The sequence below is a fragment of the Cyprinodon tularosa genome, unplaced genomic scaffold (assembly GCF_016077235.1).
Source record: "Cyprinodon tularosa strain WSP-4 unplaced genomic scaffold, ASM1607723v1 ctg147, whole genome shotgun sequence".
Taxonomy (NCBI): Eukaryota; Metazoa; Chordata; class Actinopteri; order Cyprinodontiformes; family Cyprinodontidae; genus Cyprinodon; species Cyprinodon tularosa.
The window spans coordinates 361,821-380,631 of record NW_024038298.1 but is presented as its reverse complement, the minus strand read 5'-3'; the positions used below and the strand labels follow the sequence as shown (position 1 = coordinate 380,631).

At 35.6% G+C, this 18,811-nt stretch overlaps 1 protein-coding gene across 1 annotated transcript in view; it reads left to right on the top strand.

The window, feature by feature from the left end:
• Positions 1-8,047, top strand: part of colgalt2 (collagen beta(1-O)galactosyltransferase 2) — a 34,378-nt gene extending 26,331 nt beyond the window's left edge. Inside the window, exon 12 of the mRNA XM_038279032.1 lies at positions 3,720-8,047. Coding sequence (XP_038134960.1) covers positions 3,720-3,993 — 274 coding nt within the window. The 3' untranslated portion in view covers positions 3,994-8,047. The remainder of the gene's footprint in view (positions 1-3,719) is intronic.
• Positions 8,048-18,811: the final 10,764 nt, after the last annotated feature.

Below are 18,811 nucleotides of genomic sequence, written 5' to 3'. Positions count from 1 at the left end.
TGAACACTGGACAAGTGTGCATGTTTCAGTGAGTGTGTGTGTGGCTCTTTCTTTTAACATACCAACATTTGTGTCCAGCGTGTATAAATTGCCCAATAGTGTCTTTATTCATTTTAAAATACATTAAAAGGCTACATTTTGTGTGGGGGTTGTGTGTGAATGTGAGTGTGTTATTGTAGCTTAGTTCCTCTGGGATCTTATGAAGGGTAAGAGTTGGGTTAGTGACGTGTCACTCCAAAAACGCTCCGCAATACTTTCTTTGCTCCAGTTGCAAAATGATAGTATAGGGATTTAAAAGCAAATTTCATTGACTTAAAATATATTTTAAATAAAGCTGAGTGTACTCACAAATTTACAGGGGTATGTGATTTGATTAACCGGATCTGATATTGATTTAATCTGTTTTAAAATTGCATTAGGAGCGATATGCTGTAATTCCAGCTTTTTTAAAAATAAATAAGCATATCAGAGTAGCTATATGCCTTGTCATCTATATGGCTGCTGTGCATTATGCAATGAAAGGAAAATCATGTTCCCACATCATCTCCCCCTTAGATAACATGTTAAAAACCAAAGAAGTATAATTCCCTCCTGTTCATCAGAGAGGATCTGAAATCAGTTTTTCTTTTCAGATTGATGCCCAGACTGGGCATCAATCAATTTAAATATAATTTAAGAAATTATTAATTAGATTAAAAAAGACACTTTAATATAATGAAAACATGTTGATATGTTGCTAATGCACATATGACTCCACTGGTACAGTTTTCCCTAAATAAAAATCTGTGCTTTAGCTGACAATGACAATCCAGAGAAGTTTTCTTCATACAATCAGCTAACATCAGCTGCCTATACTTTTTTTGAATAAATTTGAATTGTTTTGTTGATAAGTCAGTTGGTAATATAGGTTTAGGAAAACATCAGAAAAGAAATACACATTTGTCACCTGTATATTTTTTTTTTATTTCTGTATCTAGAAATGTCAAATATAAAATCATAGTTGTTAAATTAGTGCAGTTACAAACAGGGCTGATGGCAGGCAGAAAGAATGCTGTCGCAGCAAATACAAAAAAACCTTTCAAGTTGATCTTTTTTAGATAACTATTAATTAGAAGCAAAAAATGTGCAGAGCTTGTCTCATGTGCTACAATCTGTCCACACAAACAGGTTGGGATTTTAACACATTTATTTTGTAAAATTAAGGCCATGTATCCCTAGCTTGCACTATATGTGCTTCTTACAACCCATTTTAGACAATAGATTGATTCTTGGCACTGGCCTAACAAAGTCTGCCTCTATTTACCTCCACCAAGGAGGTTATGTTTTTAGTCGAGTTTGTGTGTTTGTTTTTCTATCTGTGTACAGGATAACCTGAAAAGTTATGAATGGATTTTAATGAAATTTCACCAAAGGTACATCTCAGTCCAGGGAACAATCCATTCAATTTTGGAGATGATCCACATCATAATTTGGATACAGGAACTTTTAAAGGTTTGTTAAACATTATTTGGCGGAACAAGCAGTTCCCCACTAAACCAGAGAGTGGCAGCACTGACTATAGACAGCTCCAGCATCGGACTCCAAAAAGTCCAGGAGTGTGATACTGAAGACAAAGACTGAATCCCAAACCGCCCCCTAAGCACTAACCCTTAACTATCAAGTGTCACTCCCAATGAAGTCTCACTCGCAGCTGTGGAAGACACCTTGATTAAAGGTGGGGGGGTATAAACGAGAATGGGCAACACAGTAACACCCAATGGCAACACAGTGACGCCCAATGGCAACACAGTGACGCCCAATGTGCATGGCTGTAGCTGTGTGAAACAGGTTAACATAACATTTAACATTTGCCCCTTTCTTAAAACAAATGTATATGGCCAAATAAAACAATTCTGAAAGAGAACATACCATTTTGGAATGAATTACGTTTTTTTTTCATAAACTAACTGTGATATTTCCGTCAGTGTGACAAAGATGCAGCAAACCAGCTGAATTTACATTTGGTGGAACGTGTTTCCTCCGCTACCAGGCTGCTGTTTCACCTGCTGAATTCCAGCTAGCGTGCAATTGATTCAGACTCGCAATTTACAGGCTGAACGTTCCACTGGCCCTACCCACTACGTTGATTGGGATGACACTTAATGTGGCGGACCCTCTGCAGGAACGAGCAAACGGCGGGTCTGTGCTCAGGATTAGTGTTTAGGGGCCGGTTTGGTATTGAGCCAGTAACAAAGGAAAGGTGAGCCATGCCTCACTCAAAATCTCCATCTGCTGATCAATTAAGAAAGCAAAGTGTATGAAGAAGGTGGAAGCAGAACAAACACCAAAGGCTGCAGACACTCTCTGTGCCTTATTTATAAACTTGTGAAAGGATTTTAAGGAAATTGTTACTAAAGGTGCGCCTCATGCCAATGATCTAGATCATTTGGTAGTTTTAGCTATAGGTGGAAGTCACAATATAGGGCAAAATTTACTGATTGGTGGATATCTACGCTCTCCAAGTGCTTTTCTATTTATCTAAAGTACGTTCTTAAGACCAAAAAAGTTTGAAACTCTTAAAAATGTGTCTGTGTTGTCTGTGTGCAATCAAAATATAAGCAAAACAGTGAACCCAAGGATTAAACTTCTTGCTTCTCATTTTTTAGCAAAGGAAAAAAACAAAACATCCTGCTCTACTCATTTATTGACTTCCTAAAATGTGTGACAGTGGAAGTGAAATCCTGGGTTAACCGACCATAAGCAACAGAACATCCTGTTTAGAGGACATGATGAGTCTGTTGTTTTTACAGAAGGGAGGAAGTGAACTTTGGTAGCTTTTGGTCAGGAGTGTGCTTTTTAATGGTGTGCAAAACAAATATGCTTATTCATACGTTTGTGGTTTATAGAAACTTTTAAACCAGTGCCTCCTAAAAACATTATGCTAGTTTTCCTGGAATAACCAGTAAAACTTGATTTCTGTTGGATAGACTCTATTGGATGTCATATCTATATTCTCCTCACCAGCCACTTGACATTACTTTAACAATAATGTCTGCAGACAGTGCTTTGACAAATGATTTATATCTACTTACGTTTTCCAATTTTTTTCATATTGCAGCCAAATTTGTTAATTTGATACTGGATACTCCGGTCAGTTCAGTAGGTGTTCAACTTCAGCGCTTTGCCAAGGAGAATTTTATTCATGTAAATCTATTTGAATGGGGTTAAATATTTATGCATGGCACTCTTTATTTCACAAAATATAAAAACATGCATCTATTTATTTTTGGCTTGGAACATAAAATCCTGCATGTTTGTAGTGAGGTTTGTATTTAAGGCGTAAGAACCTTTTAAGAAGGCATGGATACCAGGCATCAAATAAATAAATAGAGAAGCCCTTGTAACCGATTAAACCAACAATATTTAAAGAAAAGATGTTAAATGCTGGTGACGATTCTCAGTCACCCAGGTAATAGTCATTCCAAAAAAGTAAAAAAAAAAAACTTGTTTTACAAGTTAGAAGATGTTTAGCTTCCCATCCAAAAAGCTTCTTGGATGGGAAGCAAAACGTCTTTGAAAACAAAGTTCAGTGGATTGTTTTATAACTTTGTTGGATTAAGTGTTAAAATACTGGTTCATTAATCTGACATTAAAGAAAAAGCTAAAAGATATATAGGTTTTAGTCAAGTCAAAAATGAATATTGGTATATCTCTCATTGTTTCTCTCTCCTTGTCCTCAGTGTTCAGTATATGTCCCATTTTGAGCCACGGAACCTGAAAGCCTTTTCTGTGGAGCCATTGCTGCTCTATCCCACCCATTACACCGGAGAGCCAGGCTACATCAGCGACACCGAGACTTCCACCATCTGGGATGACGACGCAATCGCCACCGACTGGGACCGGCAGCACGCACGCAAAACGGCCCAGCAGGGTCGTATCCGCCCCGTAGCACAGAACACCGTCACCGGAGACTCTCCGCCTCCTGCTGCCCGAGCCTCACGCGATGAGCTCTGATAAAGACCCAGGAGAGTCTCTGAATGTCCCACATATCCGCACTTAAAAAGAACCTGGAGCTGACATATTGCACAGGCATTCACACTGATAAAACTGGTGGATTATGGCAGAAATGAGATGAGCCTCGTATCTGCTGCCTGTGGAAGGGACGAAGCAAGCAGAACCCGGGACGAGGGCCAGCAAGCCTTCTACAAAGAGCTTTATTTATTCTCCATGTGGGTTTTTCGTGCATGGATCCAGTTACGGCCTGAAAACTTTACAAGGAAGTCATGACAACATGTACATGATGTGAAAAGAAAAGGAAAAAAAAAACAAATCTTGCGTGAATTAATTTTTATGTTGCAAAAAGATTGTTATTTTTATTTAAAGGGAACAGATGTGTCTAACAGACTGTTGGGGAATAAAAGAAAGTTAAAGCCAACCAAGACCTTTTTTCACAAAGCTGTGCAACAACATCTCTACTGTATTTGCGTCTCGGTTCGCTTTTTGGTGCTTTTTCGTTTTTTTTTTTTTTTTTTTTAATCAAAACGGAACATGTGTGAGAGAAGAGAGGCGCATGTTTTGTAGGCGGGTATGCCTCCTTTGCAGATAATGTCATGCAAACAGAATAAGATACAATATGCAGCCGTTTGTTGCCAAGCAGCAAGGCATTAACAAATGCTTTAAGAAGTAAAAGTCCCTGCTGCAGGAGAGAGAGGGTCTTTCATAGTGGGCTGGTCCTGCTTGTTAATATTTCAGGGCATCATGTTACCATTAAAATGAACAATAAAAAGTTTTAATAATTTCTGATGATTTTAAAACATACGATTGTTGTTTTTAAAAAGTTTGGATTCTTTGATTCTCTCCATCAACACAGGCTCTTTTTAAGTTCAAGGAATAAAGTAGCTTCCTTATCTCCCTGTTATCTCTGTCTCTGCAGACTAAACTGGCAGATGCTGTCCTTTTACTTTGTCTTTTTACAATCTCGGGTTGCTGTTGTAGTGCTGACATGGTGGAGTGTGTGGAGAATATAAAAGAATAGGGATTGACTTGTGTATAATATTGTTTGAAGAGTTGAGAACAAGCAGTTTTTCTGTGAATGTTCCCACGATTTTAAGGGATGTCATATAGAGGGGTTACACATGGTTTGCATGGAGCATTGGTGTAAAGGATGTTCTGTTTTAGTGCTGCTACCTCCTGGTGTTCACCAGTTCTGTAAAATATTGCTGCTGGTGTTTTTTTTTTTCTTCTTCCTGTCGACTGTGGGATCCACCTATAAGGTGTGAGGTGAGCATAGAGCCACAACTGGGGGAAAAAAGGGGGTTAAACTTAGTTTCATGCTTAGGTTTTCACATCATTTTTAACTCTTTTTGTCTACGTTTTTGACATGTTAAAACCAAAGACTTATTGGGTTTTTATGTAAAAGATCAAGGAACAGGATCTCTTGCTTTTACTTTGTTCCTAAAACAAAAGCAAAACCTAAAAGTCTTAAAGATGTGGTTGTATTCGCATTACTATGATACCCCTAAATAAACAAAACAGTTCTAACAGTTACCCTCAGAAGTCACCTAATTAGAAAATGTGCATAATTGGGACATCTTGATTGTCCTGTGAAGGCTTTAGCAGTTTGTTAAAGAATATTACTGATAATCAACATCATGAAGACAGAGAAAATCAGCAGAGGAGAAGAAACTACAGTTAAATGAAATCTAAATTACGATCATTTTTGCCACAAGCTATAAAGCATGCAGGTAGGTTTGATGGGAGCATCAGAAGCCTTGGAGCTAAATTGAAATGCTATCTGTCCAGATGTACCGGTACCAGCCCAGATGATTGTGGCATTTCAGATGTTTCATAAAAGCCATTAAAGAGGTGAGATCTGGGCAAAAATTGTCCCTCCAGCTGGACATTAAATCTAACTTCACATCCAGCGACATCCTGATATGTTACAGCTGTTTTCCCTTTTGAGTTTGGATTTAAAGGAAAGTTAAATCTTTTAGATTCACATTGAGTTAAAATTTAAATTCTTTCAATTTACAAGCTTACTAAAAAAGTATTCTTTTAAAATCCAATAAAGGCTCATGAGGTGTGAACACTGTTCAATATATGGGGAAGAATGCAAAGGAAACAAGTTGGTGTTCAGATGCATGGCTGGATGTTTCTCTTTCTTTTAGTCGAGCTTCATTAAAGCGGTTAAGAGCTGTTAGATTTCCCAGCATCATTAATTATTTTTTCTTGTTTAATAAACTAATCTAGGCCTCTCTTATCTGTCTGTTAAAAAGTAAATTTTTGCTGTTAAGAATTATTTGCAGATGTCCATGCCCCCAATGCTGCATCTAAAGGAACATTTGTCCTGTACTGCCATCTGCTGGTGTAGATAAATATTCCACTGTGTACAGTTACACAGGCATATTGACCTAAAAAATGGATTTCATTTAGTGTTTTTATATAAAAAAGACAAAAGCAGCTGTTGTCACGTTACACTTTACAAGATAAACAACCCCAGTTTATTTTTAATCGCATTTATTTAATATAATTCATCCCAATCTGATGTTAAATTCAGAGCCTGTCATGTATATATTGTTGAGTTTGGTCCAATATACAACACAATAAAGTCTAAATGTATATTTTATTAGAAGAAAATAACATTTCCTCTCAGGAAGCTTGACTAAAGGAGCTTGTAGCAGCAGCAGTAAAGATGAATTATTCCTTTTTAACAAGACAAATCCCCCAGCAGTAAAAGGCTTTATTTAACAGATCATTGAGTGGTGATGAGGAGGAGGACAGTCATTTTAAAAGTCATAGGATTGTCAGTTCTGGGTGACATACTATAGAATAAATAACCATAATATTAAAGGTCTACCAATATCCTTGTCCAAGAAGAAATCACAATACAATAATAACTCCTCCTCAACTTAGATGCTATCCAACTGTTTAATACTTAATGTTACGAAATTATAGCATCAAATCTTACCTTTAATTTTTCTTATAAATTCTCACATCTCTGCCTAATTCTGTTTTGAATGTGGTTAATGATTACTGGACTTTTCAATGAGACGCTGAACTTCTGGAAGAATCTGGGGCTACAGGTGTCAGCATGCAGCAATAAACTTTATATCCCTCTGAAAGATTATAAAGTAAGTACTGCTGGAGGTTTGCAAATGTGTAATGTAGTTAAAGATTACATATTACCATTGTGCATGTTATACTGAAAGCCACCCGGGATGTTCAGGCTTTGACAGTCAATGAAGGTCACTGACCTGGACTCATGAGAGGCATTTAGTTTGCAGTGATTAGAGCTTTGTGCTTTATTCTCCATACATGCATTTACACAGTAATGAACTAAATGGTAGTTAGAATCTGTTAGCAGAGCAGTAATTCAGGGTAAAGTTATCACTTGGATAAAGAGAGTTTTTGTATTCTCCTAGATTAATGTTTTATCTTCCCTCTGTATTATCATGTGTTCTGTATAAATATGCCCACCAGCTTATGTTCTGATATCATTTTTTAATGGTTACTTTTATATATTCACATTCCTTAACAGACTGAAGTAGCAAAATAATTCTCGGGCTTTTTATAATCTGTGTTTCTGGAAAACCAAGGTCATAGAGGAGCAGCTTAGATTTACTTTACATTTCTATCCCTTAAATGTATCTCCAGGTACAGCATGTACATAAAACTGAGCTCTTTTTATGATTTCATTCATTGTGTGGATTTTTTGTATTTTTTTTGTTGGACTGTGGGTCTCTTATTGCCATAAGAGAATACATATTGCATGACATATTTCTAATGCACCATTAGATTGAAAAATACAGTCAAAAAGCATGTGAACGTTTTTCCCTTTCTTTTTACACAACAACTAACTTCGTAGCTGCTTTTGATGTTAATGGGACTGATTGCAGCAATAAATGTTGCAAAATTGAATTGCAGTGTTTAAAAAAACCTTCTCTTTGTATGATTGGATCCCATCAATGTATGTCATTTTAGTGTATTAGTTAGTTAAACAAGGACAGTGTACAGTACAAAATAAAGAGTGAGTTGAATTGCATTATTAAATTTCCACATCTTGTCTATACTTGTTTGGCCACTGGCTTTGTTTCCATTACTAATTTGTATGTTCTCTTTCACATGTTACAGTGTAACTTTTATGTTATTTGATTGGATTGTATATCTTTTATTTTTTTTATTCAATCTTGAGCCCCTATAGGTCTAAATAACTTTAAAAATATGTAAGAATTTGTGTATCTGTAATTGTTGATGATTGACTTACTTTATGATTAGCTCCAAGTTTTCTTATAAGCTTCTAAGGGAAAATAAATAGCAAAAAGAAAATAATTGATTTATATTTATTAAGAAACTTCAGTTTGAACTTTAGGCGCACAGAAAACAGTATTAATAAGTATAAAAATATCTCTGCAGTTGGTAAATGTTAAGTTTTGTCACCATATTTTGCATATTTTCATGAATGATTCAGTTGAAAGAACAGATTCTGTATTAGAGATAAAATGCTAAATACTTTGATTCTTCACAGACTGAATCATGTGTTGAGCAGTGAATATGCATGAAAGCAGCAGGGGTGTTATTGGCCTATGGGTTTGAATAAAAGCACATTAGCATGGTCAGTCATATTTATCTTGGTAAGGATTTGGGGAAAAAAAATTAAAATGAGAAGAAATCCAAACTTTTTCTTTAGAAAATGTATTCTGTGACAACCAAACTCTCAATCAAAGATAAAGAAGTTTTACAACATCATTGGTATTTTCTCAGGAAAGCATCTTGTAATATTTAATGGTTTTACAGCATACAGGGAGAGTTCTGCTGGACTGTCTTTCTCTTTTTCCAGAATCCTAGCTTGTCTCGTTTGCTTAGGTTTGTGAAATATATATATATATATATATATATATATATATATATTTTTTTTTTTTTTTTTTTTTTTTTTTCTGGATCGTGTGTTTTTCTACAATGTTTCTGCTGAAAAAAACGATAGCTTTTAAGTTTTTTTGATTGATTCTTGAGGTTTATAGAGCTAACAATATCACGCTTTCTGACAAGGATCACGGGGCCGTTAGAATATAAAACTTTAAAGATCCTTTGCCATTCTTCACAACTGCATGACCTGCTGTTTAGATGTTAATCCTTTGTAAACTAAACACTTTTAGTTTTTATTGCAATTCTTTTTAATCTCAACTGATCGACTGTAATCTTGTACTTAAAATCAGATGTTAAAATAAATATAGATTCTAATTTGAACACTGAATCATCAATTTGTCTAAATTTTTATATGATGCTAAATAGAGACAAAAAGCATTCAAGAAATGCAACAAAATGTTTAATCTCAAAACACTTATTTTATTGAGGTAGGTCTTGCTCAAACATGACTCAGTAAATTAGTTAAAACATCTAGTTATGAATAGGCTTCCCTTTTTTAATTACATCTAATTAGATCTAATTGGTTGAAGGTCCCCTTATTGCCCAGCTGCTGGCCCCTTCTTTGCAATAAGCATAAAAATGTATCCGCATATTTTTTTAGAACAATTGTTTTAATCGTTTAGATATTTCAAATTCAGATATATATTGCAAAATTGCTTTAATTGTTTAGTTTTTCTGTTATAATTTAGTCAGGAAATTACATCACATTTTGCATTATCTACATATGTAGCTTACAATGTCAAGAATTATACTCAGATTAACCAAACCACTGAACACAAGTTTGACTTTTTTTCCTTTCTTTAATTACCTTCATTTTCTACAGATGCTAAAGAGCCTCAAATCCACAAAATCAGAAATAAGTCCTTGAATTTATTCAGTCTGTCCAGTACATCCTTGCTTTAACATACAGCATGTTTCACACACCCAGCCACTAAATAGTATTAGCTCACTTCTAATGGTATCTAATCGTATCCTCAGTACAAGATGCATTATGTATTAACCAACATTTATTTTACAGCAGTTGTCAGGTTTACAAACAGTTGTTGCCATGTAATTAAAGATGTTTCAGAGATGTTTTCACCAGCTGACTTGATAAAGGCTGAATTTTATTGCATATGTCAGTTTAGCATTATGAGACTGCAGTAAAAAAATATATAAACATTTAAGGATTTTTAGTCATCTCTACAAGAGCGCCAATAAACACGACATGCACGGCATATGAAAGCAATTCCCTAAACATGCAGATAAGCAGGGGCGGATCAAGCTTCCATGGGGCCCTAAGCAGAATCATTTTGGGCCCTCTGTTTCTACCAATAATATACACTGTTCCAGTCAACTAACCAGGCCAGATTGATAAGTGTAGAACTGAGTCTAGTTCTATGTTATCAATAAGGGATGGCTGCCATTCAGTCTGTCCGTAAAAAAGGAGGGACGTTTAGAACAATACTTCCAACTGATTGGGTGATGTGCCAGTTAGTACACTTTAAGCCAATCGTCGACACGATAATCAAAATAGGACTTGTCTGCAGCATCTTGAGTGTTTTCACAACTAGCGGAGCAAGCTGATAAATCAAACTTTTTCCAAATCCTGTCAGAAGAAACAATCATCCCATCTACAAATGCACAAAGTGCTTCTCTTTGCTCCTTTTTAAATGAGAAATTGTCGCTATTTTAGCTAAAACTGAGTCAATGGCGGTATCGAGAACTGACTCTTCCAGCGTAGCATTGTTTGAAATGCCGCGGAAAGGCCCTTCTGACTGTCATTATTCCTACATGTCCCGCCCCAAAAAACCCTGCTGGCATGTCATTGGTCCGAATCGCTGGTTGTTACGAGACGGACGTATAAGCAGGAGTCCATCTTTCAAGATGGATTTGTTGTAAGACTGAAAACTCTGATCTCATATGAATATGAAGATCATTCACACACTTACTAATAACGTTTTGCAGCTCTGTTTAGAGACTTCTATTATTAAACCTCGGTTAGTTTAACTAAAGGAATTAAAATCAACTAATATGCAGTTAATTTGCAGTAAACATTTAATGTGTTATATATGTTTTTAGAATAAAAATGTAAAAAAAAAAAAACAGACACTACTGATTCAAGTAAACAATTTTCAACATATCAAGCATGTTCTTACAAAATGGAAATAAAAGTCACCTGAATAATAATAATAATTAGCCCTAAAATCTATGGAAATTAATGTATACGCTAAACTATTTAAAAACAAAAACTGCATTTAGCGACATATATGACCTTTTTATTTAACACTTTTCTTTTTTAGCAGTCTACTCAATCCTTCAAAGCTAAACTTCCCAGCTTGTCTGTTTGCAAAATCACTGACATTGTAAGAGATCTGACAGATGACATCTTAAATTAATGACATCTTCTACCAGAGAAGATCTCCATTAATTCTGTTGTTATTTTGAGCATCATTGTAGATTCAGCAGTCATGGGGAAGGTGCAGGCCATCAGTTGCCCAAAAATTTCTGTAAAACTCAGATCTAATTTAAAGAGCGGTAAATACAATAATAAGGTAAACTGTGCTTTAAGATACATGGAATGCTTTTCACCTTTGGAAGCCAAGAAACCCTCATCACTATCAGACTAATAATGTATAAATCATAAGACAAACTTAAGTTTGGAGATTTGACATTTTGCGATGTAAAAATGCATAATTGTATTATGATATTCTGTGTTTTCTTACTAGATGTATATAGAAATAATTAGACAAGCATAAAACAAGACTTAAAAGCTGCATTGGGTTCCAAACGGTCCTTGGCCTTGCACATAAGCATTAGTTTAAAATAACTTTAAGAAAAAAAGGAGAAGGAAATGGAGAAGGAAGCACATCTCACTGGCTTCCACCTTTCCCCTTCTTCTCTATTCAGTCAGTGCTCAAGAGAAAGTATTTGTTCTCTCTATCTGTGTCCTCTTCCTTAAACTGACAATGAGTAACTCTTCAGTGTCAACAGGATCTTTTAAGGGCATCTATTGAGTGAAACAATGTGTGCCACTTAGCAACATAGGGTAAGGCCACACTAAAGCGATTAGATTAAACGTAGAATAAAAAGTTGAACTCCCAATAGTACTTAAAATTGAATATTAAAAGTGTTACAAACACTCCTCCTTTAGAGAAAAAGGGTTACAGGCACTTTTGTTTTGTTATTCCTTAGATGACCACCAGAAAGCAGCGAGGAGTTGTGACTCACCTCTGCTTTGGAGATAAGGCCCATTTTAACACATTTATATGTAGCTACCTTGTTTAACCCACTGTCATGTGTTTTTAGTGGCATAAAGTGATAAGTTTCATAACCCTGCCATTTTACACAGGCTCTACTCTAATATACTGAGTTGCCTCCCAGAACTTCCTTGAAAAATGTACATGTCCTTTATTAGTTGAAACATTTAATGGTATTTTACTTATCATATAATCATTTTCTGATATATTGTATTTTCATAACCTCGATAAATGGAGACCTTTTTCACAATTCCTCAGTTAAACACTGCAAAGTATTTCATAAGAATTAAATGTGACCAACCAACTAAAGGTAATCTATAAGTTAAGTGGAAGGTTTTTTATTTTTAAAAAATTAACATTTCAAGGTAATCTATAAAAGTAAAATGGAAGGATTTTTTGAAATGTACTTATCAAACACTGGGAACTCTGTGTTATGCATATGAATTCAGACCCCTATCATTTATAAATTCTTGCTCCAGGTTAAGTGGTTTTATGCAAATAGGTCTGGATTTGGACTTTTAGCTAACTCGGGGTCAGTAATGCAGATGTAGACTAAATAGATCAGTTTTTTTTTTTCATTCATTCACTGCTATTTTTCATTCCTCCATGGAGGCCAGATTTATAAATTACATGACTAAAAGCTGATATGAAAGATCAACAGGTTCCCTGATCCTACACCTTTCTGGCCAAGTGTTTGATTGTGGGTTGACAAAAAAAAAAAACATTTTGGTAGGTCTGTAATTGTGCTGCACTTTTCCCTCTTTTAAATAAAGTTCTATGAGTGTCAGGTTGTGTGGAGATTTTAGAGGACGCAAATGCAGAGATGGAAGCTGAGGTGTTTTCTTGCAATTTAAAAAGCAGTAGTGGCAACAGAAGCGCAAATCCAAAAATAACTGACTAAGAAACATAAGAACAAGAACAAAGGGGAACACGTGGGTTGAGGAGGGAATGAAGAGAATCCAGCAAACAGTAACTGCAGAGAAGTAGTTTAAACGCCACACAGAACAAAGAATGGAGTAATCAACAGATTGGGAGCAGGTATGGACAGAAGGATATAGAAGGGGGCCAGGGGACAGGAGACTACCACAAGGGGGCAACAGGGAGTAAACAAGAAATACAGAACCAAAAAATGCAGAATCATGACAATGAGATGTAAAAACTTTGGATGTTAATTTGGAACCTGTTTTTAAACTCCAAATTTTCATTCCTATTCTGTCTGGTATGTTGTTCATGATGATGCTTTTCAGTCTCTAATGTTTTCTAACAAACATCTCAAGGCTTTAGTAACAACTAAATGAAATAAAAAGAGGGGGACTGTTTTATTTACACAGGAGACCATTGTTTTAACTCTATATTTTTTTTATATGATCCTTAGTTCAAGAGAAGCTGTATAAAGATGCTTTTAACCGATTTTTTTTATTTAGAAAAAAAATCACATCTCTGTTTTATTTTGTTTGACTTACATTCTAATTAAACACAACTTTGCATGACAAAAGATGTAATAGTAACAATATTAAGAGGTACTGAATATCTGTTTAAGTCTTAACCACAGTTTATATGAGAATAACAGGGATTTTTAGTGTAAAATAAGTCCAACTGTTTCACAATTGTTTTTATTACTTGAACACTGCAACAGTATTCAGCAGAGATTTCTCTTTTTATTGTACCAGTCTTAGCAGAACAGGCAGAGATGTTGTATGTATCGATTCAAGCTGAAGACAATTTAAGTGCGTAATATGTATGTAAGAAATTAAAGAGCTGTGGCTTCCCAGCTGTGTAAACTGCTGGGAAGTCTTATTGGGGCTAAGTCAGCATACTAGTATGTAGAGAGAGGAAATACAAATCCAGGAACAAATACAAAAATCCCTCTATCACTCAGTGCAAAATGTAAGATTTAGTAAGTAAGAGTTTATTAATCTCAGCTCCTGTGATTTAACATATATACTCAAGAATGCTCTTAGATGTTATTTGTGATCACTAAGCTGGATAATGACATGTCAGTTTTTTTGTTTGTTTTTATTTTGTTTTAATTCAGCATTGTGCAATGCAGAGGAAACGTCAGAAGGAAAATTTGCTTCACTGAAAGTCCATCCAGACAGCAAGTTGACAAGGCAGCATGTTTACTCATCCTTCCTGCTAATCGTGTTCTCTTTCACTTCCAGCTCTCAGCTAGGCACATTCAGTCCTGTTGAAAAGACTCACTCACTTCCTTTGGGTCCCTCAGCTTTGCTTGATTCATCCGGTTTGATTAGAGGGGCATTTTAATGATGTACATCGAACTGTGAATCAATGCTAAATAAAAACGGTTTAAATTGAGCCTAATTAGATTCATGACTAACATGTATACAGTGGAATCTTGGCAGTCTGAGTCACAACTGGAGAAGTTGACAGTATGGAGGGGTTGCTTGGTGCCACAGCATCGATTGATATGCCAGCAGGTTATCTCAGTGGTTCCAAAACTATTGTCTAGGTAAACTAAAATAGGACTATTCCTACAGTGAGATGGATGGGAAAGTTCCACAGTATAATAGAAGGTACAAATATATAATTTCAAATAATTAATATATAAAATTCAAAACCTTGTTTTAGTGTAAGCCATAAAATTAATACATATAGTACAGAGTAAATTTTGAAGTGTTAAAGTAACACTTTAAGAGTGCATTTGGTCCTACTTGGAATTAGCGTTAAATTAGAACTCTACGTAGCGTATATTTTACTCCAGCTGTTGTTGTAATAACTCTAAAGGAGTCAATGTACATTGACACTGCATATTTAACACAGTGGAATTTACTATGTACAATCTATGTACATAGTAAAAAAAACTTTAACAGCTACAGAGTTTAATATAACTCTATTTAAGATAAAGTTTGGTCTCACTCCAAATGAGTGTAAAAATTACTCTATTGCTAGTGTAAATTTTCAATTAATTTCACTCATTTTATTGTCAAAATCCAGAAGATCTCTTAAAGACTGGTGGGTAATCAATACCATACAGAGTAAAAGTTACACTGCATGGCTGTTTATTTTCCACTGACTATTAACTCCAACGCTTGAGCAGAGTTACACTCAGTATAGTTGTAAATAATCTATTTAGAGTGAAATAGGTTCACTCTGAATTCTACACTCTAAACTTTTTGAGACAGAAATGTAAAGTTGGGGAACAACAAATAGAGAGGCCTGTGAAGCTCAGCCTCACCAAGGATAATATATATAAATTGTCTAGAAAATAGCTGCCTACCTAACTACACCAATATGTACAGTCAGAGTGATTATTTGATTTTTCTGTCAGAGCACTTCACTATCAATCTGCAGGTTTACTAGTGGTTCCTAGAATTTCTAAAAGTAGAATGGGAGGCAGATCTTTTAGTTATCAGGCTCCTCTCCTGTGGAACCAACTACCATTTTCAGTCCATGAGGCAGACACCCTGTCTACTTTTAAGGGTATAGGCTTAAAACTTTCCTTTTTGGTAAAAGCATATAGTTAGAGTGGTTTAGGTTATCCTGAACTATCTCTATAGTTATGCTGCTATAGGTTTAGACTTCTGGAGGACATAGCGACCCCTATTTCCTCATTCTGCTTCATTCTATCTCTATTCTCGCACCCTGCATAATCTGTTAGTTCAATCTCTAACGTTATGCTCTCTCTGTAACGATCTTGGTTCTGTTGTTTTTCTTTAAGTTTTCTGTTTCAAGTTTAGCCAGGTTTTTCATTGTTTTCTAGCTGTATTGGTGTGTCTGGATTCATTTAAGTTGCTTTGGTTTTTCTGTCTATCCTCTGCTGCCTCCTTGTGTTTTTTTCCCTTGGCTTCCTCGTCAGCTCTAATCACACCTGCTCCCTATCAGCTCATTAGCTCTACCTTTGTTCAGTCAGCCATAAATACACTCCCTCTGCAGTCCCTCTTTGCTGGTTCCTCGTCTTATCTTCTCTCACCCTGGCTCCTTGATGGTTTTCCCCTGATGTCTCTATGGTTCTGGTTTGTGTTTGATTTTATGTCGGATTTTTGGATTCCTGTTTTTGTTTAACATTTTTAAGTTGGATTTTTGGATACCTGTTTTTGTTGCCTGATCTCTCATTAAACCCTCAGAGAACTCCTCTGCCTCTCAGCTTCTGCTTTTGGGTCCAAACAAAAACCTCAAAACAAAATCTTGACACTCTCTGCTCTTTCTCATAGTAGCTTTGCCTCGTCTGTTCCTGTTTGGCTGTGACACCATCGTGGAAAGAAATATCAGCTGCTGCCACCAACACCTTTGTTTATAGATGTTGGAGATCTGCCTGTTTTTCCAGTGTAGTCCTGTTTCTCTGACTGTGACTGGCTGGATGTGCTCTCTTCTTCCTCTGACATGGGAGTTGGCTTGGAGCTCGTCTGCCTGGCAGTGTGTTTACTGGACGGGGTCACCTTTTAAAGCTGCTTTTTGTATCTCTGCTTCTGTCTCCTTGAATCCCAGTCGGCCTCGGCAGATGGCCGCTCACACTGAGCCTGGTTCTGCTGCAGGTTTCTTCCTTTTCAAAAGGAGTTTTTCCTCTCCACTGTTGCTTCAATCATGCTTAGTGTGAGGGATTGCATTCGAGTCAATGAGTCGATGCAATCAACTGGTTTTCCTTAGATAGAAAACTTTAAATCAATTTGACTGTATGATCTGGTGAACTATAAAGTGCCTTGAGATGACATGTGTTGTGAATTGGTGCTATATAAATAAACTGAATTGAACACTTTCACCCAACAAAATGGCATTGAAGATAATAAAGAAACCATCTAACATCAATATCACACAGCTGTAGTATATTCCTAACAAATGTGGTCCTTCTACAGAGGGAATGTATAAACAACTAGATAAAGTCAACTGTAGCAAAACTGACATCTTGGGGTCACCAAATCTTCACACCAACCATCTCATTTCAGGCTGTTGCAGCATATTTTTGTTTACTAGTTTTTAAATTCTACATTTATTCTTTAGAAGTTCCACATCTGTTCACAATATAATGGTGTTTTATACACTGAATCTATTATAGTGACTCATTTCACTATGTGACCCACTTTAAATCGAACATTTTCACGAAGACTGCTGCTTTCACACCTTTGTTTCTGTTAATGAGTGATTTTATTCTTACAGCTAATGCTAACAAAAAATGTAACATTAATAAATGACATCTGACCAAGAAGAAAATTTTAATACAGAAATGTGAGTTTGAAATATTTTTGCAAATGGTTTAAGGTTATTTTAAAGACTACTTAAAAAATGGACTGATAAGCCTATCTTTTTAATTTAACTGTGTGGGAAATTCAAATGACTTAGATGTTAAATTCATCAGTGAGTTCAGGTATTTTGTTTTTTTAATCCTGATTTATTTTTGTATATTTGGGTTATTTCAGTGTTTGGACATGTTTACGGTCTATTCATGTTAAGTTAGTTCCCCTGACCTCGCTGTTTCCTCTACTGTTCACTCTGTGCCAGGAAATCAATGCCTTCGGCTCATCTAGTCACGCTCCTTACAGCTGAACTGTAATTAATCACCTATTTGGTAAAAAGACTCATCATGGTCTTATGAATGAGTGACGTGGTGTTATAGATGTTTAATTACTGAAGCTGAAAAGTAGGACACACTTAGCTAATGCTTTATTTGTCAATTTTATTATTGTGGTCAGTGTTTACTTTGCCTTCTTCCCACAATTTCAGCCTAAAAGCAAATATAAAAAAAAACAAAACATATCAGCTAAACTGTAATTACAATAAGTTTTAGTTTAAAAGGAGAAGTGCAACAACTGTTGCAAGGAAGCCAAAATGAAACAAGGTAAAAACAGACTTACTCTGAGTAAGGACTTCTTATTTATTTAATGTGGCACATTTTTGGTCTTAATAAACCATTTTTATTGATAGATCCAGGATATGAGGGAATGACTAAGCAGAGAGACGGTGAGCATACAAGTTGCCTTAAAACACACATAAATTGAAATTTTTAAAGATTGTTTGGGAGGTAATGTCTTTTTTGTGTGTGAGAGGGAATCAACTTTAGTGCAGTAATAAGAGCCAGTCAAGTGTAAAACAGAGAAAAGAGGATTATGTGGAACCAGGCACAGCTCTAAGTCTGCCTCACACACAACACTTATAAACACACAATGGACTCAGCAGTTAATGTTGTACGAGGTATGATGAAAGTTGCTTCCTGCAGTTGAAATTTTTAGTTTTAAGTCAAACCTTGCATCCTGTTTTCTGAGGTAAATAAATAGCCAGTAAAAAAAACATTTGAGTCAGACACGTATTTGTCAATTTTTGGTTTCCTTTTTTGATTAAACACATGCATTTGTACATTTTCTAAGATCAGTGATTTGAGGGAAAAAAAAGTAGAATATAAAAGAGTTCTCCATATTTAATAGAGGCACCAAGAGGCAGTAAAGCAAATATAACTACAAACATTAACCTTTTCTCTCTGTTCATAATCCTTACACATTTCTGGTGGGTTGACCTTTGTCCTCCCACAAAGCTGTGCTGCTAATCAAGCTCTGAATTAATAACATTTTAAGGTCATATCCCATTTTAACACATCAGCTTTTCATGTAACGTTCCCTCTATCAGTCAATAATTAAGGTAAAATAAAAAAAATAAAATAAAAAAAACATGTTTGCTAATGTTACACATTTTACTACATACAAACTACATAACATGAACAGATA